The sequence below is a fragment of the Macrobrachium rosenbergii genome, chromosome 19, assembly GCF_040412425.1.
Source record: "Macrobrachium rosenbergii isolate ZJJX-2024 chromosome 19, ASM4041242v1, whole genome shotgun sequence".
NCBI lineage: Eukaryota > Metazoa > Arthropoda > Malacostraca > Decapoda > Palaemonidae > Macrobrachium > Macrobrachium rosenbergii.
Genome location: NC_089759.1, coordinates 6,914,051 through 6,940,708, shown reverse-complemented (window position 1 = coordinate 6,940,708; position 26,658 = coordinate 6,914,051). Strand labels below are relative to the sequence as shown.

At 40.2% G+C, this 26,658-nt stretch overlaps 1 protein-coding gene across 4 annotated transcripts in view; it reads right to left on the bottom strand.

Moving 5' to 3' along the window:
• The window catches only part of Arpc2 (Actin-related protein 2/3 complex, subunit 2), a 66,432-nt gene that overhangs the window by 5,707 nt on the left and 34,067 nt on the right, over window positions 1–26,658 (bottom strand). For 3 of the 4 annotated variants that reach the window (XM_067120981.1, XM_067120978.1, XM_067120980.1), the window contains exons 6-7: window positions 4,532–4,598; window positions 1,880–2,020 (exon numbers count right to left, since the gene is read on the bottom strand). In XM_067120981.1, the coding sequence (XP_066977082.1) occupies window positions 1,880–2,020; window positions 4,532–4,598 (208 nt within the window). Of the gene's footprint in view, window positions 1–1,711; window positions 1,751–1,879; window positions 2,021–4,531; window positions 4,599–26,658 lie in introns of all 4 variants that reach the window. The other variant, XM_067120979.1, reaches the window with a different exon arrangement.

Below are 26,658 nucleotides of genomic sequence, written 5' to 3'. Positions count from 1 at the left end.
TAATAGTTTCAGCATTCTGCCTCAGACTTGGAAGAAATTGGAAAGTACAGCTAAATTAGTCAAAGGATTTTAAAAAATGAGTCACCTGACACCAGCTGGCCAGTTGAAATCAGACAACAAAATACTGTCCAGGGTTTTCAAGCACCTCTCAACCATTTCAGATTAGCAACTCGGTCAGCTGGTAAAATGGGAAACCTGCCAAGACGGTTTTTGGGAGTTAACCTGGGTCTAATAAATGAACAAATACAGCTAATAAGTTGTAATGATAAGGACTGCATTCCAACTGGATCACCTGTGCATACTGCAATATTCATATATTTCTTTATAAGAGTCCTTTGGGTCACAAACTTTGTGCTCTCATGATTCCTGAGGCATGCATCCACTGTAAGCTCCCGGGCATGAAGACTGCTGTCCCGTCTACTTGGATGCCCTGAAGACCATGTTTGTGGAAAGAATTGGTGTACAGCAGTTTGAAAAGAGAATCAAGATCTCAAAGAATGGGACAATTGTCACATGTGATGAAAAAGGATTGGCAACAGAGTAAAGGGATGATTTTACTTAAAAGCACTAAATATGAGATTTTGGCAGCCAGGCTATCTGGGAGTGCAGAGTTTTATGGCACAGGAAGCCACAGTCTTCTCCCTCTATTAAGAAAGGAACTGCACTGCCACTGTCTTCCTAAGCAATACTGTCTCAACCAGCTTGCTCATCAACCACACCATATGGGGGAAACAGCTTAAACTTCCTCAAGCATTACTCGAGCTTCTCAAGTTCATTTATCTGCTTACTCTTGGTGGATGCATAACCTTTCCTTAGGAGTCAATCTTAAAATTAGGGTTATTTAAAGTTTCCCTCTGTGGGAATTTCTGTACTGAAGGACCATACAACTGGAGACAAGGTAAGCATAGCTTAACCAAGAGGAGTCTGGTTTTCCAAGGGGCCTTGTTGCTACTGGCCTGGAACACCTATAAAAGTGCAACTAAAAGAGGCTGCCTTTGACATTAAGAAAATGTTGCAGGAAAGAGTCTTGGGGAGGGAACCTGAGTTTTCCAACTCATAAACAAAACAGACTGGAAAATAAAAACAGTCCAGACCTTGACCATCTTTCTGCAATATTAAGTCTTCCTCTAATCAAACCAATCCAAGTACAATCATTTTATATATTCTCTTTTGCAATCCTTGCTTTAAAAAAAAAATGCCATCAGGAATGTAGACCAATACTAACTGAAGCCACGAACGTGTTCGTTGCCCTTACTACGTAGTCATGTACAAAATCATTTAGGCATTTATAAACATAAATTGTTATAACAGAAACAACAGATGTTTTGAGTTGTTTTGCACTGCTAAACTGGCATAAAATTTATTTCATGGCTAAAATAGTTACACTACTACTCCTTTGGGCCAGCCCTATCAGAGTTAATTAATAAAAAAAATTAATAATAATAAAAAAAGTTTACTAAATCTACTGCCAGTGTTAACTATCAGAATTTTATAAAGCTGCAAAGAAGTTTGTACCTTTTTAAAATCTAAAAACAAATAAAATTGAAATTCACCAGAAGACAGGGATGGGAATGAACCGAAACTTCAAAACTTCAAAGTATGAACAGGAGGATATTTTCTTGGGTAAGGATAAACGGTTGTTTGAAATAAAAGAGTAATCTACCTTACTCTCCTGAAGGTCTGATTTCACTCTCCATTAACAAGTACTTACCATACTTCACAGTTACAGAATTAATCATGTAACCATCTCCTGCAAAACAAAAAATAAATGTGACATCCAGATCCAGCATTAGACCTTTATTAAATAATTTTTCATGTTTCCTGTATCTTAAGCAAAAGTATTGTTTTAAAACTTTTGAAAGGTACAAAAAAAACTTACGTTGCTGTTTTCTTATCTGCCTGAGCTTTATTGGGTTCTGGTCGTGCCCTGTTGAGGACCTTCAGGAAATCACTTGTTTTTGCTCTCATCCGTGTATGAATATATGCCTTTGAGCACTTGATGTGATAGTGAAGATAATCTCTGCAATGGAGAAAAGAAATTTTTGACTTGAAGAACCAAGGGCCAACAGCTGTCACAAAATATTCTCTACATGAGTCTCACTTAGAGAAATGTTACTTATCCTAAAATGAATTAAGTTGTTATATTTCAAAGGAAAATTGTCTTAAATGCATAACTTCATTGTATAAATTATCAGTCTGATATCTTTCAACAATAAAATTTACTACAAATCATTTAATAACATCCAGGATAAAACAAAGCATATAAGTTCTCTACTAATAATCTAACACAAGAAACACTAATATAGTATTAAAATACAATAAAAACACAACTCTATATGTGCTTTTCTTTTAGTAGATAACAATGAAAGTAGTAGGTTGACCAAAGCACAAACCACCCATTGAAATACTACCTCTAGAGGAAATAGGACCTTTCTTTGATTGGCCAGAAAATGGCAACCCATACTCTAAGCCAGGGCCACTTTCTCTTAGCAAACACAAGCCCAGAATATACTGACATATTTTCTAAACTATACATCAGACATTAAATGTACATTTTTTTTCTTTTTTCTCCAACTTGTCAAAACTCCCAGCCTGTGGATTATAAAACTCGATGACAACAGCCAAAGACAACTGGTTAGGTTGAGTTTGTGAGTAACGCCCATGGAATTTTTAAAAAGATAACTCAAAATTATTTTGTTTCAATTTGACTATTCATATTGTTGTTTCAAGTATAAAGAAGTTCAGCATTCTGGTTTGCGACTTTCAGATTTATCCTTTATACAAAGTTCCATGGTTAATGAAACTGGTAACCACATTTTATGTACTCTGTTCATTCAGTACATGATTGTTTCCATAGTTTTTGTCCTTACTAGATCTGAAGTGTTCATCGTCTTTAATATTTTGAGGAACTGTGGGATTTATATGAATTGCATTTGGATTTGTAACATGAGAAATTTTGGCAGTAATTTTTTTTTCCCAACATACAAACCTGAGGCATTTACATAGTAATTACCTTCAGCACAAGCTGAAGCAGGTTATTCCACACAACAAAGTAGTTCAGCAGTTGAACTACTGATGGGAGGGGCAAGGGGTACCCTCACCACCTCCTTTCGCTGAGTTGCGCAACCACTTGCCTAATAGCCCAGGTATCAAAATGGGGGGTGGCTGAGGTGGGCAGTGTATGTAATTCCTCAGGTTTGTATGTTAGGAAAAAACAAATTACTGCCAAAATTTGTCATGTTACAAGTCCAAATGTAATTCAAATAAATCCCACAGCTCCTCAAAATATCAAAGACAATGAACATTGCAGATCTAGTAAGGACAAAAACTATGGAAACAATCATGTACTGAATGAACAGAGTACATAAAATGTGGTTACCAGTACGCTGATGAATGAAAGGAATGAGTTAAACTGCCGCTTCCCCACACCAGGGCAAAGGAGGGGTTTAGGCTTGAAAGATTCTTGGGTTTATGTATTTCAAAAGAAAAAGGCTAGAAAATAAGCACAGATATATCAATACCACACAAGGCACATCAAAGCAAGAAAAAGCCAGGATGAAGTGCAGAACAGCCGGCAAACATTCAGGCAGAGGAAGGCGAGGAATGCGTCCGCTCTGGACAAAAGTTATAAGGCAAGTGGTTGTGCAACTCAGCAAAAGGAAGTGAGGGGTTCCCCTCAACCCTCCCACCGGTAGTTCAACTACTGAACAACCTTGTTGTGTAGAATAGCTTGCTCCAGCTTGTCCTGAGGGTAATTCCTGTGTAAAGACCAATGGTTTGTATTCGTGTAGGAATAATTCCCTATTGCATTCCTTTCCTTCAGGCTTGTCAAACTGAGTTTGAAAGTTTGTTCTTCACTTAGGCATTTATGGTTTACGTTATTAGCTGCACTTATGGTTTACGTTATTAGCTCTTTTCCATTTTACATAAACTTGTAGTATTCATATGATTGGAAATGATGTTCTCTCAAGACCTTTTCTTGACTTTTGATTCTGCAAATAGGTCTGGCATATCAGTATTAGATTACTTTTGTCTTTGGTAGTAAGGCTCTATCATGCAACACTTTTTTTTTTAATATTTTATCATTCTGTTCAATTTTTTCCAACTCGTTTTCTTTGTTGTGTTGAGGGTTGCTAGCTTTCCAGAGTCGGGGGTGTTATGGATTTCATTCCTAATTTGAGTGGAGGCATTTCCCCTTGATTTTCACTTTAGTAATTTGTCATGCATTAAATACTTGTTTAGTTATTTTGTCGGCAAAAGTCCTGGTCTTTTCATTGGGTCACAGTTCTTTACATTACCTTCTTTGATGAATCAATGACAATTCTTACTGTTAGCTTTTTTACCTTTGATGGTAATCCCTATCCTCTCTTTTAATAGAGTTCTGTGTTATACCTAATTACAAGCATGTTCTTATTTCTAAAAGCAAGCAGATACAAGCATATGTACAACAGGACAATTTGTGTTTGGGTGGTAAAAATTCAGACATTTACATAAATTGTGCTAAAAGTACACTGCATAAATTTCAACATACCTAAAGATGTGGATTAAATTGATTGTGTTATCTCTTGCAGCTTTACAGGTGTGCCGGGGAAATAGTACTGTGGACAAATAAAATTACAAATTATTTATACAAAAACAATGAATATTTTCCTTATAATAATTTACACAACAATCAACCACAATGCAGTACATTAAAAACACTTAACATCTAACCTTATGCAAAAAACCATTACCTTGAATAAATTACACCATACAGTGCAGAAATACTAAGGTAAGTTACAAATTAATAAGTATGCTGCTAATACATTCCCACCTTTTATATGTGAAAATACTCAACACGACCCAAAAATCCTATTCCAATAAGTCCATAATACTGTAAACACGTACATACTACTACTTACAGGTACATCTTAACCTTCTGTCCCTCACAGACTTCATTAATTATCAGCTTAGTGGAGTCAGCACTGATTTGTGAATTAGTGAAATATCAGCACCCCCTACACTTTAATATTAGAGATTTGGAATCTTCAGTATAAACTGCATACTGTAGAACATTCCATCATCCATGTTCTATTGTGTGTTGTTTATGATGTTCAAGAATGTATGCATATTTTTTTGACAAACAGATACCAGTTTTAACTACATAGGTAGTCCAAGAAAGAGGTATTTCTAGTTCTGGAGGAAGTATGATACTGTTATTTACTGATTATAAAAATGAAAAGATGCTGCAGGTAGATTGGCCCATTTACATCTCATCCCTCAAGTCCATTTAGCTAGCTCTCTCACTTCTTGAGGCTTCTACCAACTGGCTTGTACTTCAAGAGATCACAGTTATCTGAATTTCCTGACTGCCACGTCCCATATTTTGTTTTCAATAAAATTTTCACCCACTGCATTCAGTAATTTTCTGCCTTCTCTTTCCAGATTTTTACTTTGCAATGGAATTCTCTTTGTGCAACTCTACATAATTTTTTGTTGCTTTGGATATTTATTGCCCTTGCCAGTGAGGTATTTCTGTAATTATGCTTCCTACTTTCATCAAAGTGCAATTCCTTATAGAGGGATGAATGAATTTTTATTTAGCATTTCCCAACGTTTTGAGAGAGAGAGAGAGAGAGAGAGAGAGAGAGAGAGAGAGAGAGAGAGAGAGAGAGAGAGAGAGAGAGAGTGTGTGTGTGTGTGTGTGTGTGTGTGTGTGTGTGTGTGTGTGTGTGTGTGTGTGTGTGTAATTGTCGTTAGTGTTTCAGTTGTTGGAGGAGGGATAAGGGTCGTTAGTTGAAGTTTGTTTATGGCACTGTCTGTCTGTGAAAATGTGAAGGAGATTTCGGTTTTGGGAGAGTCTTTAGTCAGAGCTAGTGCCGGTCAGTGGTTTTCGTGTTGGACAGTTTTTGTATGCTTTTCCGGGATTGTTGGTTTTTCTTGTTGGTGTGCTGTTTTATTGTGTGTGTTCTGTTTCCTTTTTTTGTATTTCCTTGTTGTGTTTGTGGTTGTGGTTGTTACGGCGGCCTTAATCCATCTCCCAGCAACCGAGGATCAGGGTGAGTGTTCTATGTATCTGTGTTGTGTGTTGTTTTTGTGTTTTGAATTCTGCCACATTATATTTGGCGCCCAGCGTGGGGCAACTGGTGTTGCAGTTGCAATTAAGATTGGTGGTGGGTAGTGTGACTGGAGGAAAGGATGGAAGAGGAACTGGTGAGGTTGAGAGAGGAGAATGCATGGTTAAAGAGTGAGAATGAGTAATTAAGGCTTCAGTTGGAAGAGATGGGAACTGAGATCATTGGTAAAAGGAGCAAAAGAGGAAATGAAAGGGGAGATGAAAGAGTCAGAAGAGAGAATGGATAAAAAGTTGGAGGGAATGATGAAAGGTGTGGAAGAAATGGTGAAAGGTATGTTCAAGGGTGTTTTTGGAGAAGGGGCTGTTGGAGGCAGGTCCTCTGGAACGTGTGAAGGGCAAGAGAGAAAGAAAAGGAGGAAGAAGTGAGTGGGGCGTGAGTGATGAAAGTGATGTGGGAATAGGGAGTGAGAAACGAGAGAATGAAAGGCAGGGTAAAGAAAAGGGGAATGAAAAGCAAGGGAAGGAACAGAGGGAAAGTAAGGATAAGTCAGGGAAGAAAAAGGGAAGAAGGGAAAAGGAAAGGAAACTGGTAAGAAGGGTAAGGAAGTGGGAAAGGCAGGAAAGAAGGAGAGGGTAAAGATAGTAGTGATAGTGAGGTGGATGGAGGTGAATGGATAAAAGTGGATAAAAGAAGGGGAAGAAGAGTGTAATGAGTAAGATGAATGTAAGTGCAGAAGTGGACTCTTTGTATTCGGAAGAGGGTATGAAAGGACAGAGTGAAAGTAGCGAAAGTGAGAGTGAAAGTGAGAAATAAGTGAGAAAGGCTATGTATGTGAGGGAGGTACCCCGGTGTGAAAGGTATAGTGAGTATGGAAGTAGGGATGTGCATGATTTCTTTAGGGAGTATGAAAGGTTTTGTCAGGATAAGTATGGGAGAGTAAGAGAGTGTGGGCATGAGAATTAGGAGAATATTTGACTGGGTTTTTGCTTGATATGTATAGGGTTATTATGAGTGTGGGAGATGTTGAGTATGACAAGGTGAAAGCTAGACTAGTTGAGCAAGCGAGGCGTATGAAAGCGAGTGTTAAGTATAAGAGGAAGAATGGACTTGATAAGGCAAGAATGAAAGCTGGGGAAACCTTGTCACTGTATGCTTGTAGGCTGGAGACGTTGGCGAGGAAGAAGTTTGGGGATGCTGGGATAGATGAATGTAAGGAGTTAGTACGAAAGTTGTTAGAGACAGTGCCAGATGGAGTGAGAGAATTTGTGAACTTGAAGCGGAAGGAGAAGAAAAGATGGACGAGTGAAAGGTTGACTTGGGGAGAAATTTTGGAAATTGTAGAAGATTATGAGCTTGACAGGGTTATAAAAGAGAGCAGAGGTGTGAGTGTAAGGGCTGGGGTAGATGAGAGAGTGCCAGAGTTTGGAAGCTTTAGGGATGCAGTGTTGAGGCGCCCAATGAGAATGGCAGATAGTGTAATAGATAGGAGTGTAAGAGCAAGTAATGTGGATGTGCCAGTGAGGATGAATAGTGGGTTTGTAAGGGAACAACGGGTTGGACGGGTTAGGGATAGTAGTGTACAAAGGGGAAGGTCGGTGAGTGGAAGTCGAGCGAAGTGTTTTAGATGTGGAAAGGAAGGACATACAAAGAATGAGTGTAGGTGGGCTTTAGGAGCGTGTTTTGGGTGTGGGCAATCGGGACATTTGGTAAGTGAGTGTACGAAAGATAGGGGGGTTAAATGCTACAGGTGCGGACAGGTGGGTCATATTGCTAATGGTTGTAGGGTACCCAGTGAATGTAATATGTGGCAACTGTGGTAAGAATGGGCATTATGCGAGAATGTGTTCAGAACCGAGAGCGAAGCGTGTCGAATGTGGAATGGAAGGGCATGTATCAAGTGTATGTAGACGAAAGAGGGTGACTGTGACAGCGAATTCGGGAAACTGAGTGTGAAGGGGGTTCAAATGGGTGGATCCTCTAGGATGCAAGCGGTGCGTGTGATGCATGACGTGAGGGGTTGTTGTATGAGGGGGCTTTGCTGGAAAGACTGACGAGTGCATGAGTGTGCAAGTGTGTTGTAAGGGAGTAAGATTGATTGCGTTAGTAGATACCGGGTGTAGTATGAATGTCATATTTAAGAATGGATGTGAGAAATTGAGGAATACGTGTGAAATTAGGAATTGTCAGGGGGAAGTAAGAGGATTGGAAATTTAGGGGTAGCAGTGGTTGGAAGAGTGTGTGAACGGTCAGAAATTGGGGTGTAATGATGGATGAAAATTATTTTTGTGTGATTGAGAGAGAATGATAAATATGATATTTTATTGGGATGTTGAGTTTTTGAGAATGCATGATATAAGTGTGGATGTGGAGGGAATTTTAGGAAAGGGGGCAGGGAAATAGTTGAAGAAAGGAGGGGATGTGTCTAAAACTAGTTTTGTAGGTATGGTAGATATTCCAAGGATGAAAATGATTTGTTGAGTGAAGAGGAAATTAAGCAGATGCAAAATCAGTGCATGAGAATAAGTATGTTAAGAGAGTGTGTGTTAGAGGGTGTAAGAGTAGGAAGTTGGCCGTCTGTGTTAGAAGTGTAGAGGAAGTGCTGAGAGATTTGTTGTATGTAAAGGTATAGTTTATTTTTGCATCAGGAAGGAATGTGGGATGGGGAAGTGTATGTGCCAGTGTTTTCAGAAGATGCAGATGTGGGTATGTGTTTATTACTGCATGATAGGTTTGGGCATCTGGGGAAAAATAAATTATGGGAATGTATGAGAGAGAGATTGTATGTGCCTGGATTGAATAAAATTTGTGTGGATGTAGTGAGAGTGCGGACTGTCAGAAGGGTAAGTATCAAAGTGTGCATGAGAATCCACCTGTGTTGATTGCAGATGAAAGAGTTATTTGAGATGGTTGTGATTGATTGTGTGTCGTTGCCTGTGACTGCTAGAGGACATGTGGGAATGGTTGTAATGGTAGAGCATTTGAGTAAGTTTGCATATGCCAGTAGCCTTTTTCGGAACAAAAAGAGTGAGACTGTAGCTGAGAATGGTGGGTTGTGATATTGCCTTGTGTGTGTGTGTTCTTGTTGCTGAATGTTGAGTGACAATGGGCCTGAATTTGTTGGATGGGAGTTTGAGCAAATGTTGTGTGATTGGGGCATAGAGCATGTGTACTCTACTCCATATATGCCCAGTGCGAATGGATTGGAGGAACGAACGGTGAGAACGTTGACGGAGATGTTTTTTTATGATGAGTGAATGTGATAATGATTGGGATGTAAATGTTGGGCAACTGGGTATACAATGCCACCGTGCATCTTGGTATTGTATGTCTTGTAAATATGTGTTAAATTTTGAAAAGATAGTGAGAGCTAGGAGATTGGGTATATCTGAGAATGATAGGAGGTATGGAAGAAGGCGAATGAGAGGTTTGAAAGTTACAAGGTGAATTTAGAAAGTGTTGAAAGAAGTAATCGAAAGGGCGGTTGAATGTAAATAAAGTGCGTGAAAAATTTGAGGGTCCGTATGAAGTGTTGGAAGTTGGTCCCAGTGGGCTTAGTTATGTTGTAGGGGAAGTATGTGTAGATGGTAGTGTGAGAGAAATTGAGCGCATCATAACCAATTGCGTAGATGGAAGGATGTACCGTAATATGTGAGAGAGAATGGGGTGTATAAATGGTTGAAATCAATGTGGGTGAACCAAGTATGCATGAGAGCTTGTGTATGGAGGATCAGCAATTTGTTTTGATAGAGTATGGTAAAAACGTAACAAAGGGAAGAACGTGAGTGAACGGAATGATCATAAGTTGTGTGATAGGGTGTGAGTGCCAAAGTGAAAATGAGTGATAAAGCTTGTAATACGGATGAATGGGATGGTATGAATCCGAAATAGCATACGGGTTTGATATAACTGAGCTGACTGAATGTGTGGGGGTGAGTGAACGGTTGGAGGTGGCGAAAGTTTAAGAGTAAAGAGCGTAACAGTAATATACAGTGATTGAAAGCATGAATGAATCGTTGCAAGAATTGGAAAGGTCATTGAGGAATGGGATGGGTTCCTTGAAGAATTGGGGAGGTATTTGGGAAAGGTTAGAGGGTATAGATGAGATTGTGGATGAAATTGAGAGTGGTAATAGTGAAGAAGATAGCGTGAATCTGAGAGAGAATGGAGGAGAAAATGTAAATCTGAATGTTCCTGGAAGAGAGAGCTCAGTCTGAGAGAATGAACCCGTGAAACTCGAACGTTCTCCCTTGACCTGCTAGTGAGCATCCGTGGGTGTTCCCAGGTAAGGCAATTTGAATGCAGTGTGAAAAGTGTTGGTTGGGAAATGCTAAAAGGGGGAGAATTATACTGGGATGAATGACTTTTTATTTAGCATTTCCCAACGTTTTTTGAGAGAAGAGAGACAAGAGAGAGAGAGAGAGAGAGAGAGAGAGAGAGAGAGAGAGAGAGAGAGTGTAATTGTCGTTAGTGAGTGTTTCGGTTGTTGGAGGAGGGATAAGGGTCGTTAGTTGAAATTTGTTTATGGCGCTGTCTGTCTGTGAAAATGTGAAGGAGATTTCAGTTTTGGGAGAGTCTTTAGTCAGAGCTAGTGCCGGTCAGTGGTTTTCGTGTTGGACAGTTTTTGTATGCTTTTCCGGGAGTTGTTGGTTTTTCTTGTTGGTGTGCTGTTTTATTGTGTGTGTGTTCTGTTTCCTTTTTTTGTATTTCCTTGTTGTGTTTGTGGTTGTTTGCGGTTGTGGTTGTTACGGCGGCCTTAATCCATCTCCCAGCAACCGAGGATCAGGGTGAGTGTTCTATGTATCTGTGTTGTGTGTTGTTTTTGTGTTTTGAATTCCGCCACATCCTTACTGTTCTTTGGGCGTTTGTTATTTTTTTCTTGGCTTTTTTGTTCATGAACTGATGTCTCTTAGTGGTGCTCCTTGGAGTCTGAAAACACAGCAGTTTCTCTTTTTCAATGCTCAAGTTTTTCTGCTTTGTCCATGTTGGTTATCTTTCAGTATTTTTACTCACATTCTGTATATTTCATGTGTTAACAGTTTTATGATCTGTGTTAGTGCATTTATTTTTTTTAATGTGCCTTCGTAATATTTTTATGTAAACTTGTGCAAGGGACCCTCATCTTTTGTCTAGTGTACAATCAAGCAGCTCAACATCCCTTATCAAGATGCAATCAGATGTTCTTGGTGTTGGACAGCACTCCTGCCCTCCTGTTTCTTCTAGAGATTCCTTCTATCTTCCTTTAAAAACCAATTCTTGGCTGCTCAGTTTGGATTTGTACCAGCTGCTATTAACAGCTCCCCTGACCCAAGACAACAGGCACCTTACCTCATACCTGCTGTCAGTCACAAACTGGTTGCCAGCCATTCACTTGTCATTGGGCACTCCCTTGCCTCAATCTGTGCAAGTCTAGTTGTCAGTACTTCTGACTTACTTCATGCTCCATTCTCTGGTTGTGCTGCTTGGGTCAAGGATGATGCTGGATGATGCTATTTAAGAAATTAGTTTGGTCACCCACTGCCTCCTTAATCCCTGGTGTGGGCTCCTCTTTTGGAAGCCTTAGTCATATTAGAGAAACTTAGGGGATGAAAAACCTCGAAAGGAAGTTACAGGCTACTTGGTGTGCAAAAGACAGGGTAATCCTCCCCCTTTTACCCACTAATCTATATTTTCTGAGTCTTACATTCAGGGATTTAAGAGTTTCTTGGCCTTGGACTCTAAGGTGAGACTACTGATGGAAGTTAAGTGGTTTATAAGGTAACAGACAAATTCTTGGGCTTTTACAATTATCTGTTAGTAATCCCCAAGGCTCTGGGGATACACAACCCATCACTGACCTCAGCCCATTGAACTAGTATTGTACCTTCTTCCAAATTCACTTTGGGCAATTAAGAATCTTGACCTTGATTCTTAGGGAGAAGTAGACCCAAAATAGTATTTTTTCTCTGTGAAAACTGCTGATAACTCAGCTCCTTAATTGTCTGTCATTTTTTTTAAAGTTTGCAAACAGAGGTTCATTTTGCAATAGTTGGAGAACTGGTACTGCCACTCCATTCATTAAGGGTGGGAGTGGTAGCTTTTGCCAGTCAATTACCTCCCTATTTATATAACGCTCATATCAAAAGTTTCCAAATGCCTTTAAGCAAAACATCTTAATGTCTTCAATGAGAGTAATCACCCTTTCCCTAGTTTGTAATCTGGTTTTCACAAAAACCTCTATGCTTGTCATGCACTTCTTTCAATATCCAGTGTTGTACATCCCTAGATTCTAGTCATTTCGTTTCTGACTGGTCTTGACCTTAGAACCTGCTTTTGACAGTGTTTATCTCTAGGCCCTTTTTTTGAACTTGGGGCACATGGGACTTGCGGGAGTATTTCTTAATTTTATTTCTGAATTTTTAACTCACAGATGACAACAAGTGGTTACTGACGGACTCTATACTGACTACACCAATGCCAACTTTACTGTTCTTCATGGTGAGGTTCTGGGTCAATTACTATTCATATTATATGGTCACTATATATGAAGAGGATACTACTCAACTTGCAGCAATCCCATCACATGAGTATGAAATCGTGGTTGGGAAAACCATTATGTGATTTGCTAAAATAAGTGCAAGGGGCAAAATTAAGGGGAAACCTTGTTAAAACCTAGTATGCACGTAAATAGGCCAATGAAAATTGGCCAACCCTTCCCAAAAGGTCTTTTCATGGAAAAGCTTTACTTTTACTACATGCAACATATTTATAATTTTATGATGTTGACCTAGGAGAAGATGATGGTCAGGAGTCAGCAAGAGTAGGCAATGGCAGTAGCATCAACTTCCAAAAAGCCTAGTGTGTTAGGAATCCTGTACAAAACCTCTTGAGAATTATTTTTGCTTATCAGAGTTTCTGTCTCAGAATGCAATGTCATGTCTTTAAAAACAAGTTCAAATGCTTGCAATCTCCATCAGCCACTCGGGTGCACATGAGCTTCATCCTTCCCACCTAGAATAAGAGTCAAGCTTATCTCAAGTGACAGGTTTATTATGAATCAAATGCTTTTTTTATGAAGAAATTTTTCCCTACAAAACCATTCATTTTAAGGATATTTCCTGTTTCCAGCCCTGCTGTTCCTCTCAACTTATCATCAGATATCACAGAGTTAATGTTAAAGGCATGAGACCCATTCATTTGCCTAAACTTGCATAGTAACACCTGCTGACTGCTATTTTATTCCTTCATTTTAAGGAGACTTGAAGTATCTGGGCAATATGTTGGGCATGAAATGAGCTAGCTATAAGTAATGGGTTTATTCCGCATCTCATATCGTCAGTGTTGTCGTATAGCCTAAATGATCTGAGACGTACCGACCCCAAATCATAGTCTAAGTCTTATGCTACGACACCCAGGTTACTTCACTCTTACGTTAGTTTAAATTGTGATCATATTAATACATTGCGTTGTGTATAGTAACTAAACTAACAATATGAACTTACTATTGGCGTATTCAATTGTTCCTAGCTTGATGTTCAGTTAGACTGGCATAAGCACAGTCTCTATTTCACTACCCTCATCTAAAGTACACCTCAAGAAATTCTCCTTACATTTCGATATGCATATCTTCTAAAGAAAGTTTCCCTAAACATGCTTTAAAATGAATAGGAATACTTAAATGGATTCGTAGACACCAACAATTATGGCTGCATTCTTGAGTCACCCACTAGCTGCATCCACACTATGTTACAGCTATGAAGTGACTGCCTTCACGGCCGTCTTTGACTGAAACCAAGCCTTCCACTAACTACCGTGCAACAACCAATCCGGTAGTTAAGCAATACTACAAGTATACTTGCAACCAAACACACGAAACAACTAAGACAACATTTTTTACTACTAAATATGAACAACGAAACACAATATCCTTCTTCTACATAATACTCGTTTCCACTTTACGTAAATTTAAAGAGAATAAATAAAACTATACCACAACTTGCAGAAAAGTGCAATCTCTCTTGTCGAAGTTTTGACATACTCCCCCGCAAGAAAACTTATGCCTACATTATTTACAATAGTCCTGTTCTTATCAATGCCTTTCTGGCCTCTGCAGCTGTTTGAGCAGTCGTCCTGCTCGGGCGGGTGCTTGACTGAATGTCATCTGTTGGAGGCTTAGTTTCCCATATCTCCTGCCACAGTTCTAGGGGGTATAACTTAATTACAGGTCTCATAAGCTGGCTAAGTGACGTTCTTAGAGTAGCCACTCTTGGGACCTTGTCTCTCCCCATGTGTAACTCGATCACTTGGCCCAACTTCCACCTGCTCCTTGGCCTCTCGTCATGGATGAGGACAACTTCCCCTATCCTGGGCCAACAGCCATGTACCATTCCTACTCAACAGGTCTCTCTTAGCGTTGTTAAATATTCCCTCTCCCATCTCTTCCACAAGTTGTCACACAACTTGGATATATATAGGAGTCTTTTCTCGGTGAACTCTCTCCGTCCATAGGTCAGGTCACCAGAGATCTCTTCCCAATTTACTATTTCTCTTGAGAAGGACTTGAGCTTTCATCCAAGGATCAAATGGTTAGGGGTTAAAATTTCCAGCTGATTCAAATCCCCGGACATGTAACTTAATGACCTGTCATTGATAATTCCTTCCAGCTCCACCAGCACACAGGTCAGTTCCTCAAAACTGAGCAAGGCTTGGCCTACGATCTTTTTTAGGCATGACTTCAGAAGTCCTAACAGCCTTTCCCATATAGCACCAAACCACGGTGCTCTCGCTGGAATGAACTTCCAGTTACACTTTATATCTAACAGATATTCTTTTACCCTGGGATTCTCCAACATGGTCTTGAGGTATTCTGATGCCGCTACAAACGTGGTGGCGTTGTCACTCAACATGAGTGCTGGGAAACCTCTTCTGCTACAAAATTTTCTAAAACTCATGAGGAACGAGTCACAGGACTGGTTATCAACTAGCTACACATGTATGCCTTTGGTTACCAGGCACGTAAATAGGATGATTTAAGCCTTCTCAGGGCTTTGTCCTTTTTTCTTAAGTCCATAATGCGCCGGTGTAGTCCACGCCTGTGGTATTGAACAGTTGCTTACATTGCACCCTGAACTCAGGTAATGGAGGAACTATATTGGGCTTATACGGCCTCCCCTGCGTTCTCCTACAAATAACACAATGGTGTATTATACTCTAAGTTAGTTGCCTTATCTGTGGGATCCAGAACTCCTGTCTGACACTCGCCACAGTGGCATTTACACCCATATGAGCATCAGCATCATGATGTTCTTTAATAATTACCCGAGTAACATAGCAACTCTTCAGCAATAGTATGGGAAACTTAACAGATTTGGTAACTGTGCGTGTTCTATCTACCCTTACACCTTATTACCCCATTGTCCAGGTAAAGATTCAACTGGCCCCACTGTCCAGGTAAAGATTCAACTGATGTACAAGAGCCAGTTTTGGTTGGTTTCTTACCCCCTTCATCAAACTCTTGTATTCCTCTTGGAAATATTCTCTCTGTATGATGGCAAAGGTCTTATTCTTTGTCTCTTGGAGTTCTTCCAAGGTCAATTCACCATGCCTCTTCATACTGATTGAACTCCTACAATTATTCGAAAATCATAGGATCCACACTGTGGTCCTATAGACCTTTTTAACCTTGCTGAATCTCTCCCAATTCAGCAAGTGAGTGTTACCATTCACCTTGTCCCCTACAGTATTGACCAAAATGTTCTCTTCCCTACCCTGCACAAGTGATCCACCAACCCATGACCTATCTGATGGCCAAGAGGAATTTTTTAACCAAGGGGGGTCCCTCCCACCAGAAAGAACTATCCAAGATCATTTCTGTGCTTTTCCCACGTGTCAACCAGTCACTGGGATTATCATCTGTAGGCACATAGGACAAGACCGCCTCTGGAATTAAAGAGTTTATTTCCTGTACTCTATTCTTCACAAACACAGGGAGAACACTCTTCGATACTAGCCAACTTAGGGCGACTTTACTGTCCGACCAAACGAACAGTTCCACAAACTCATCCTTCTCAAAGGATTCTTTAATAAATTTGGCCATTCTTGCTGCTAGCAACAATGCCATCAATTCAAGTTTCAGAACAGTTAATTCTTTAATAGGCACTACTCTTGCCTTTGCTATCACTAAATGAGAGTTTTCGTTCTTTACTCTATAAGCTACACAACCATATGCTGACTCACTGGCATCGCAGAATATGAGTAAGGAATCCCCCTTTCCTAGGCTAGTATTCCTAGGAAAGAAAATATCAAGACATTTTTCTAAGTCTTCGGATAACTCAACCCATTGCTTCTGTAACGGGTCTGGGAGTTGTTCATCCCAATCTAGTTGTTGCTTCCGCAAATTCTGCAGGTATATCCTTGCCCTAATAGTAATGGGTACAAGCACTCCTAATGGATCGTAAATCCGTGCAACAGTTCTCAACACTTCTCTCTTAGTCTGGCTGGACTTACTTATCTCAGTCGGATGTAATGTCAAGGTATCCTTTTCTTTGTCCCAGTTCAGACCTAAGACCTTATGAGTTGTTTGTTCTCTGGCACTAATCCCATACGCTTTAGCAATAGTTTGTAACGAGTCATTATTACTCATCCATTCTTTCAGATATAAATGTGCATGTGTAATATCTTATTTGCTTCATAGAAAAAATTCACCAGTTCATTATCATCATTGCTAGTGAACTGCAAGTTATCTACATATAGTCCTCTTTTTATCCTTTCTACATCACCTTCTACCATAGACAGGTGTTTCTTAATTGTTGCATTCAGCAGAAAAGGAGAACATGTAGCTCCAAATAAAACAACTCTTAATCTAATCTATACAATAACAATTTACTGTTAGGTCTGTTGGATCTTCCAACCATAAAAACCTAGTATAGTCCCTATCCTCCTCCATGAGTTGCACCATTAAAAATGCTTTCTCTATGTCACTAATACAAGCAAACGATTTTGCTCTAACTGCAGCAGAACTTTGAGCAGGTCAGCTGTTATATGTGGTCCTGTCCACACACAATCATTCAAGCTCAACTCACTTTTCCCTTGTCTAACTGAACAGTCAATACTATCCTAATAGGGGTTGTTGCACTGTCCTTCTTAATGCCATGGTGTGCTAAGAAATGACAGTCTTCTGTTTCTCCTATCCTCCTGATCCTTCAGGATTTTCTTATAGTGTTCTAGATACTGAGTGTCTTTCTGAAACTTGACACACTGTTGTTTTAATCTGTTTAAAGCCAACCCAAAGTTGGAAGTTAATCTCCTTTTATTACCTTTCCAAGGCAATGCCACAACACACTTTGTCAATTTCAGAATAAGTTACAGTACTCTCAAAGTTCTTTAATACCTTCTGTTCCTGTTCCGTTATTTCACCGCAGTCAATACCTGAATTATCCAAACTCCACAAACTTTCAAGATCTTCCCTTGGATCCTTTAATTGAGTACCCCTTCAGCCATAATTATGTTATCGGTTTCAACTGTCAGTTTTAAAATGGAAACATGAGTCTCTTTGGTGGGAGGAGAACTACATGTTCCGGTTACCATGTAACCAAATATGGTTGGTAGCAATACTAAATTTTCAACTTCTAAACCCTGGGTTAAGATGTTGTACACACTGTCAACCCCTATTAACAATTCAATAGGCGATTGTTTCTCTACAGGTATATCAAAATCTTTATCAGCCAAGCTGATTTTCATTTTACACAACGACCTTAAGTTCTTCTTAACACCGATTTCATTGTATATTCTGGTATCTCGTCTACCACTATACAATCCATATTTATTAATCTACCCCGATTACAGGTGTAGTAGTTAAGTACCCTCTCAATGATATGTTTTCAGCTCCCTTGCTTTTATAGTGGAGTCCCTCAAGAGCAGATTTCTTTATAAATGATCTCACGGCACAGGTATCTAACAACCCTCTTTTTCGCACAATGCGACCTTTTTTACCTTTTAGGGTTATTGTGGCTGTAGGTAAAATCGATTTCCTAGTCGTCTTATTTCCCTGTCCGGTATTTGTCAAAGAGAGAGTTCCAACTTGTACCCCACCTACCTTTGATTTATTTGGCTGGTTTCTATTGCATATAACACTATGATGTCTAACAGTGCAACCATTATTACAACCCTGCCTGTTACAGTCGGAACTGAAGTGTTTACTGGATGCACATCTGAAACACAAACCCAGAGCTCTGAGTCGTTCTATCTTTCCTCCTCTGGTTACATAAGATTTATAATGTGTCCATATGTGGCTGCCTCCGCAAAGTGCACAGCCTTTAACCTGGTTTACCTTGGCTTTGTTTGTACTTTCTTTAGGCCTTACCGATGGTTTTGGTCTCACAGATTGCCGTTGTTCTACTGCGAAAGCAGATACCATTGTCAGTGTATTAGTTTTTGCTGTTTCAGTCTGTGTAAAAGCCCTCAAACTGTGTATTTCTTCTTCAAGATATTTTTTAAAGGTGTCAAATTTCAGCAAATCTTCTCCACACCTTCGTTTTATCATTTCACTTACACTACCTCGTAGTTTGGTGTAGAGCAAGATGGTATATAATTCACTCAATTCCAGTTTTTCACTCTTATGCAGCATTCGAATTGCACTCTAAAACCTTGTAGCGATTCTGCACCTGCATGGGAGTCTCAGTTTGGAAGATTTTTCTAACTAAATACAACTTGATTTCGTCTTTTCTGCCATAAGTCCCTTTTAACAAGTTCACCGCCTGCAAATATTTATCACCATCTAATTTAAAACCAGATATCAGTTCCAGAGCCCCACCTTCCAATAGGCCCTTCAGATAAGAAAACTGTATATTTTCAAAATCAGTACGTTGGTGTAGTGATACTTCATAAAGTTCCCAAAATGAACTCCATTCTGTTACATCACCATCAAAATGTTTGAGGTCTAATTTGGGTAACTTCACAGTAGCTTTAACAGGTTCACTTCTTACAGCTAGAAGACTCGTGATGGAGGAATTTAGTCTATGAATTTCAGTGCCTACCTTTAGGCTATATTCAGCTCGATTCATAATTTGGTCAGGTTGTTCTCCAGGATCTGTTAGATTCAATATTTCATTATCCAATTCCTGGACTTTCTGTAAATATTCCTTCAAGGAGTCTCTCAATGAAGAAATACTATTGATATCACCTGCATCAATAGTGGTTTCAACCTTCTTTGACCAGTTAGTTATCACAGACTTAAAATCAACCCACCGTCTCCTCTTCAATTCTTCTAAGTCAGACATCTTAGCCTATAATTTACCAACACCTAATATACAAGTTCCTAATTACTAAAAGTGTACAACTGCCAACTCCAAAAAAATATATTTATACTGCATCGCATTAGCAAATATAATATTTAAAAGTTGACAACACTTTAGATCAATTAATGGTAGACCACTACCGGTTATACTGTACATATATGTGCCCTTGACTACACATACGGTACATGTATACAATGCACAACAGGGTTTATTCCATATTAAATCTCACTTAAGTAACTTAAAACTCAACAAATTTATGAAGTGGAAATGCGTCAACCATCATTTTGCCTAACCTAACTTAACCTAATATTATCAAGTTAGGCTACAGTTAGGATAGGCAATGACTGACAGAGTTTATTCTACTATTCCATGTCGGGCTAGGCTAAGATGTGACATTTTAATATGGCTGCCACCATCAGCCAGTCACGTCTTTATCTTTATCGCCAACTATCACAACAATCCTTAAACTTTCATAAATTTTAACTATACCAATCTCTGATACAACAACCACTCACTGTAATCCTGGTCACGGCACCATTTTATCTCTGATACAACAACCACTCACTGCAATCCGACTCATTCAGAATAAGTATATATAGCATTTCAATCATCAGTGTTATCGTATAGCCTAAACGATCTGAAATGTACCGACCCAAATTGTAGCCTAAGTCTTGCACTACGACACCCAGGTTACTTCACTCTTATGTTAGTTTAAATTGTGATCATATCAATACATTGCGTTGTGTATATTAACTAAACTAACAATATGAACTTACTATTGGCGTATTCAATTGTTCCTAGCTCAATGTACAGTTAGACTGGCGTAAGCACAGTCTCTATTTCACTACCCTCATCTAAAGTACACCTCAAGAAATTCTCCTTACATTTCGATATGCATACCTTCTAAAGAAAGTTTCCCTAAATGTACTCTAAAATGAATAGGAATACTTAAATGGACCTGTAGACACCGACGATTATGGCTGCATTCTTGAGTCCTCCACTAGCTACATCCACACTATGTTACAGCTATGAAGCAACTGCCTTCACAGCTGTCTTTGACAGAAACCAAGCCTTCGACTAACTACCATGCAACAACCAATCCGGTAGTTAAGCAATACTACAAGTATACTTACAATCAAACACACGAAACAACTAAGACAACAATTTCTACTACTAAATATGAACAACAAAACATAATATCCTTCTTCTACATAATACGCATTTCCACTTTATGTAAATTTAAAGAGAATGCATAAAACTATACCACAACTTGCGGAAAAGTACAATCTCTCTTGTCGAAAGAAAAATTTTTATGCCTTACAAAAATGAACAGAGCTCATTTCTTTCTGCCCTACAAGTGCTGCATAATGAGCACTATTATAAATACAGACACACTTAAAACACATTTGAAAAATATAAACTTCACCCATAAGCTGTAATCGTTTAAAAAAATTTTGCAATGGCAGAGGATAATGTCAATTTAGTTATCAGATTATCATTTCTAAGTAACTGAGCATGACTCATCTCTAGACTCTCTCAGGGCATGCCTGCCTAAAGCATTTACTATTACATAAGGGGTGAAAATAATAGTAAAGTTGAAGAAGGGCAGTTAGGTTAGAAGAGACCAAAGTAAATGGATCAAAAGTAAATGGCAAAAAGCATGAGTCTGAGTACCATCTACTATATCATACAAGGTAACACTTTAAAGTGATATCCCATATGAGAAAGCTATCACACACATTCTTATTACAAACATGGAAACCTCTCAAGTCACTTAATGGGTATGGTGTGCGTAAGTTAGTAAACATGTTATACAAGGCACCATACAAATTTTCAAATTATGCCTAAGCATTCAAAAATGACAAATTTTAAATCAATTTATATTTTCATAACTAACAAACTGTGGTGATAACTAGGACTTCTAAATATTCTAAATGTTAATTAATATAGCAAAAGAGAGAAAGAGAGAGAAACCTTCCATTAACAGACATTGGTAGTTAGAGAGAGAGGGAGAGAGAGATTAGAAGAAACGAACAGAGAGAGGGAGAGAGAGAGAATAACAAAACATCTGTGTTTTGGCTATATCGAGATGACAAGGCCAAACTGGAAAGCATAAAGGATTGTAAACCAGCACCAGAAAAGCAAAACCTGTGTTGTGATTACAAAAGCCAAACTTGGGTACGTGTTATGACTGTGTCGTGATGACGAAGGCATTATGACTGCACTTAATTGAGCTGAAATCACAAGGAATTCGTAACAAAACGCATGGTGGCCTTAGTTGGATAAACAACCACCGGAATTCATAACTTCCGGTGACGTCAAAGCACCTCCTTTTGAAGGCGGTGCATTTTTCAAAAATCCACCCAAAATGGGCCATCTTTTGATAAGTCTCAACCAATGAAACATCTACCAAGGCGGGACAGAAGCAAGGTTTCTGTCTTCGATGGGTGGGAAATTTTGACTTCCAGAAATCCTTAAGAAGTCCTGTTCTGAGGGGGAGCAACAGAGCAGAAAAAGAGAAGGTAGCAGAGAAGCAGAGAGAAGATAGGGGCTGAGGTTGTAAGCCTCACCAACTGTGGGTTGATATAAGAAGAAAGGCTCACATTTGACACTCACTGTAATCTTGCACTGCAATTCATTTTATAAACCTACTGTAACTTTATTACTGTGTTAATGAAGTAAAGAAAACTACATTGCGTCTTCTTCAACCCTCCTGGACTAAAACATGCTACTACATAACAAAGCCAGGACAATAAGCATCTATAAAGAAAAGTAATCTTCTTTACTTGGCAACGAATAGCAGATATAAACAGAAAGAAAGAATAATAAGGACACAACAAACCCTGCAGTCTTAACACACATGAAAAATTCTCTAGTGCCTGCTGGAGTCCGGTTAAAAACAAGCTACAAGGAATTGGTGACATCAGGAGATGGCCAAGATGGTGGTGAGGAGAAGGAGGAGGAGGAGGAGCCAGCCTCCCATACCCCCATCTTGGAAGCATCGAGTCAGTTTTCTCTAGCTCGATAAAATATGAGGGGTTGGCTTGAGGTAGGCAGCATATGTTAAGACCTCAGGTTTGTTAGTTATGAAAAATACAAATTGATTTAAAATTTGTCATTTGTTCATATACAGAACAGACCTTTGGTCTTAACATACGGGAGATTTACTCTTGGAGGGAGGATAGAGAAAGCCTCAGAACCGACTCGAGGTTCAGCTCACCTGGGCTACTTCCTGGCCAAAAAAAGGGACATAGGAAGGAGTCATATGCCTCTGAACTATAAAGTAAAAAGTTACTTGCCAGCCAGACATCTGGGTTAAGAGACAATGTGGAACTCCTCTTGCATTGTGTCTTGTATTGAAATAAAAGAACTTTAACTGCCAGAGACAACAAAACCATGTTAGCAACCAGCCTTGTTTGTTGTCATTTCCTCTCCCCCTTTGTAAGAGAGAGGAAGGGATTTGCATCCAAAATTTGAACAATCCAATAAAACTAATGGAAAGGAGCTCTACACTCACCTGTATCTGACTAGATCCAGTGCATGATGGATAATTTCTCTCCACTGCCCGCCAGTAGAGGAGACAAAGGAAGAGAGAGGGAAGAAGACCAGTCAAACCATTCACACTCACTTTCAAAACCAACATCTTAGGTAAGATACAAACTGTCCTGCTAGGGGCACTAGATGAGCTACACAACTTGTTGAGCAGCCACCACTGGACCCAAGGAACAAGTGCCCAAGGACCTGTACGTAACGTCCTGCAGATAGAATATGTGAAGGTGGTTTGGCGTAGCCATGTTCCAACCTTTAAGATCCTTTGAACCAACAGGTTTTTTTTTAATGCAATGGAAGGGCCAAGACCCCTGACATCAAGTGCTCTTGCATGCACTGAATTGGCTTCTGGATTCGAAGCCAAAAGGAGACAGTATTCTTGGACACTTCTTTCTTGATACATCCTGTGCTAACAAGAAACCTTTGGCAACCCGGTCTGAGGTGTTAAGTCCTTTTTAGGTAGTTATGCAGTGCCCTAACAGGACATGAAAGTAACTCATCAGAGTCATTACCAACAAAATCTGTAAGCAAAGGGATGGAGACAAACTCGAATATGTCATTGTGAACGGAGGGATTTTGAGTCTTAGCCATGAATTCCCAAACAAATTCGAAGGCTACTGAACCCCAACCCCTCGTGTGTTTAACGTCAAAAGATAGTCCATGTAATTAACTTACTCTCTTGGAAGATGCTAAGGCTAAAAGGAAAACCATCTTGAGAGTTAAATCCGTCTGAAGAAGCTCTTAAGGGTTAGTATGGACTACGTGTGAGACTGCTACGTACCTGTTAGGTCCCAATTCGGAGGTTTAAGATCTCTCGGGGAACAGAAATGTTTGGAACTCTTGAGAAGCAGAGAAATCTCCCACAAACAAGATATATTAATGTCTTTAAGAAGCAGAACCAAACCTAGGGCAGCCCTGTATCCCTTGATTGCTGATAATGAAAGAAGTTTCTCCCTACAAAGGAAAACAAGGAAGTCTACTACTTGTTGAATAGTAGTTACTAATGGAGAGACACCCTGTTGACGACACCAACCACAGTAGACGGCCCACTTTCCCTGACATTTCCGTCGCTGCTCTGCGAGAAAAGCCTCTCGCTTACAGGAGACTCTGGATAGTCTCCAACCATGAACAGACAGGGACCCTACTGACTGGTGAAATCTCTCTTGGTGCTTCTGTCAGAAAGACTAGAAGATCATGGTACCCTTCTGCGTGGGGCTACATGGGAGCTACAAGGGTCATCCTGTGGTTCTGGGAAATCATCACTCTGTCGATGACTTGACAGATGAGGCAAAAGGGGGGAAAGGCACAGATGTCCAGATTGTCCCAAGGATATTGAAGGGCATCCTCCACCATGGCCCAGGGATCTGGAACAACCGAACAAGATACCTCTAGTTTTTTGTTGTGTCTCATTATAAATAGGTCTATTGGTGGCCTTCCCCACAGATGAAAAAGCCTTTCCACCACCTCTTGACATAGTGACCACTCTGTTCCCAGAACTTGAACGTGGCGACTCAGCTTGTCCCCCACCACATTCTTCTAGAGTAGGATGTATCTGGTAGAGAGAACTACCTATTGAGAGCCCGCCCACCGAGATAAGAGAATTCACTTGCTTAAGGATTCCGCCGGAAAGTTTGGAGCACGGCAATCCCAGGGATGTTTTCACTTCTTTCTTAAGAGCCTAGTGAAGCTTCAATACCCAAGATAAATCTGAATTGGTTGTTACAGTCTCTTCAGTCAAGCTGTTGCAAAAACAAATTAATTCAAGTACTTCAGCATAGGAAGATAAGAACTCCTGATGGTCCACATCCTCTACCTCCTGTTCTCGAGAGTCAAGATCTGGCCTATCGGTTAAGTCAGGTACAGATAAGATCTTCTGATTTATTACTGGAGCACTGACTATTTCAGTCTAAAACTTTCTTGGGAGCCTGTAAGTTTCTGGAACTAGATGGGACCTTGTCTTGGTCTCAGTCATGCCTTCGAGAATGGGAACGAGAATCATGATGAAATGGCGAATGTCATGACAGGTCATGAGGTCATGAAGGGCTCCGTGACGCACTGGTCACGGACACATGAGCGAGAGCACGTATCTCGGTCACAGACGTGTGAACGAGAGCACTGCTCATAGGAAGACGAAGAGCGTGGTTTCTCAGTATACCATGCAGGACTTGGGTTACATGTAGTTCGGTTACGGCCATGCAAACAGGAGCATGAGTAATGATCACGTACATGTGAGCAACTCATGTCACGTGTTGCTCGATCACAGCCGTGTGAATAGGAGCATGAATCACGGTTCCATCCGTGTGAGCAAGAACGCTGAACATGGTACAGTCTCGTGATCGGGAACGATGACATGAAGATAACGTATGAGGAAAGTTGCACAATCTCATAGGACTTCCAGTACTTGACATGCATGAGAGTGGAAGGAGACCTCCGGGGAGAGGGATCCAGCAGCTTACATTTCTTGATGGGGGTCTTGTCATCCTTCCTACAGACTTGGGAAACACTTGGACCTGGAACAGGAGGAGAAACATCAGAAGCCTTCTGAGGGAGAGCTCGAACTGTAGGGCTGACAGTCCTAACTTCATCAGCTCGTCGAGAAGCATCAGAAACAATAGAAGGAACACGTGCATGTGCCTTGACAGAAGAACGGTTCTGAGAGGTAACTTGAGTAGAAGCACGAACTGGTTCAGCACGGATGTACTTAGATGAACAAAGGAAAGCTACGGGAGAAGAAAAGCGAGATTCCAAAGAAGCCTCGCGAATCTTCTTACACAGAGGAGCTACGAAGTCTTTTTCCTCCAACGTCTGATGGGAATGGACAGAGCAGATGACGAAGATGAAGAAGAAGGTGATCTATGACGACTCTTCTTGGGTTCCTTAACCTCTGATTGACCGAACTTCATGAAGATACCTTCGACTCTATCGCAAATAGATTGGACAAGGGAGTCAGAAGGAGTAGACGTGGTAGTTGAGGGCAACAACATGGCTGACTTCACAGAGTGGGGAGCCGAGAGTGTTGTCAACAGCCGAGAGGAGGCTAAAGAGACTGAAGCTCTAGCCACAGAGATATGAGATGACATCACTGAGACAGAGGTCTCGGAAACTGTCATGGCCAGCGAAACTGGAGTGTGGGAGGACAAACTGGGAGACAATAGGCCAGGAAGGGTTATTACACCTGGTAGGCCTAACAAGTCCCAACAATCAGTCATCATTTGTGCGTCACCTCCTGTAAAAACAGTACAAGGGGGAGACCCTCTACCCACCCAGGGGGGGAAGGTTACCCGCAGGGGCATCTACATCAATTACAAGATATCCTTAACCCGCAATCGAATCTTCTAGGGCCGAAGCAGTAGAAGAATGAGAGGGAGTAAAATCTTCATGGGAAGAAGCAGAATGAGATGGAAAAGAGATGGATGCCACCCCTGGGAAAGCAAAACCTTCTCAAGATGGCGTCGCAAACTTCCTTCTATATCTCCTCTCCTCAAAATTCTTCCATTGCTCAAGAGGCCAATCAACACATTCAGGGAAAGGGTTACTTATGCTGCAAACGTTAGATCTACATCTGGTAAAAGGAGAATGAGGGTCTTTCACAAAATAAGGCAGGAATTGGGAGCAAGGATTACTGTCAACCCCAGGGCATTTTCTCTGTGGTTTGGTGGGATTAGAAGGGTCGTGGGTTTGCATGATAGGAAACACAACACACAAAAACATACAGATCACACAAAAAAAGAAAGATAAAACCAGTATCTAAAGGCGTATATGGGCAGGAAGTGGACAACAAC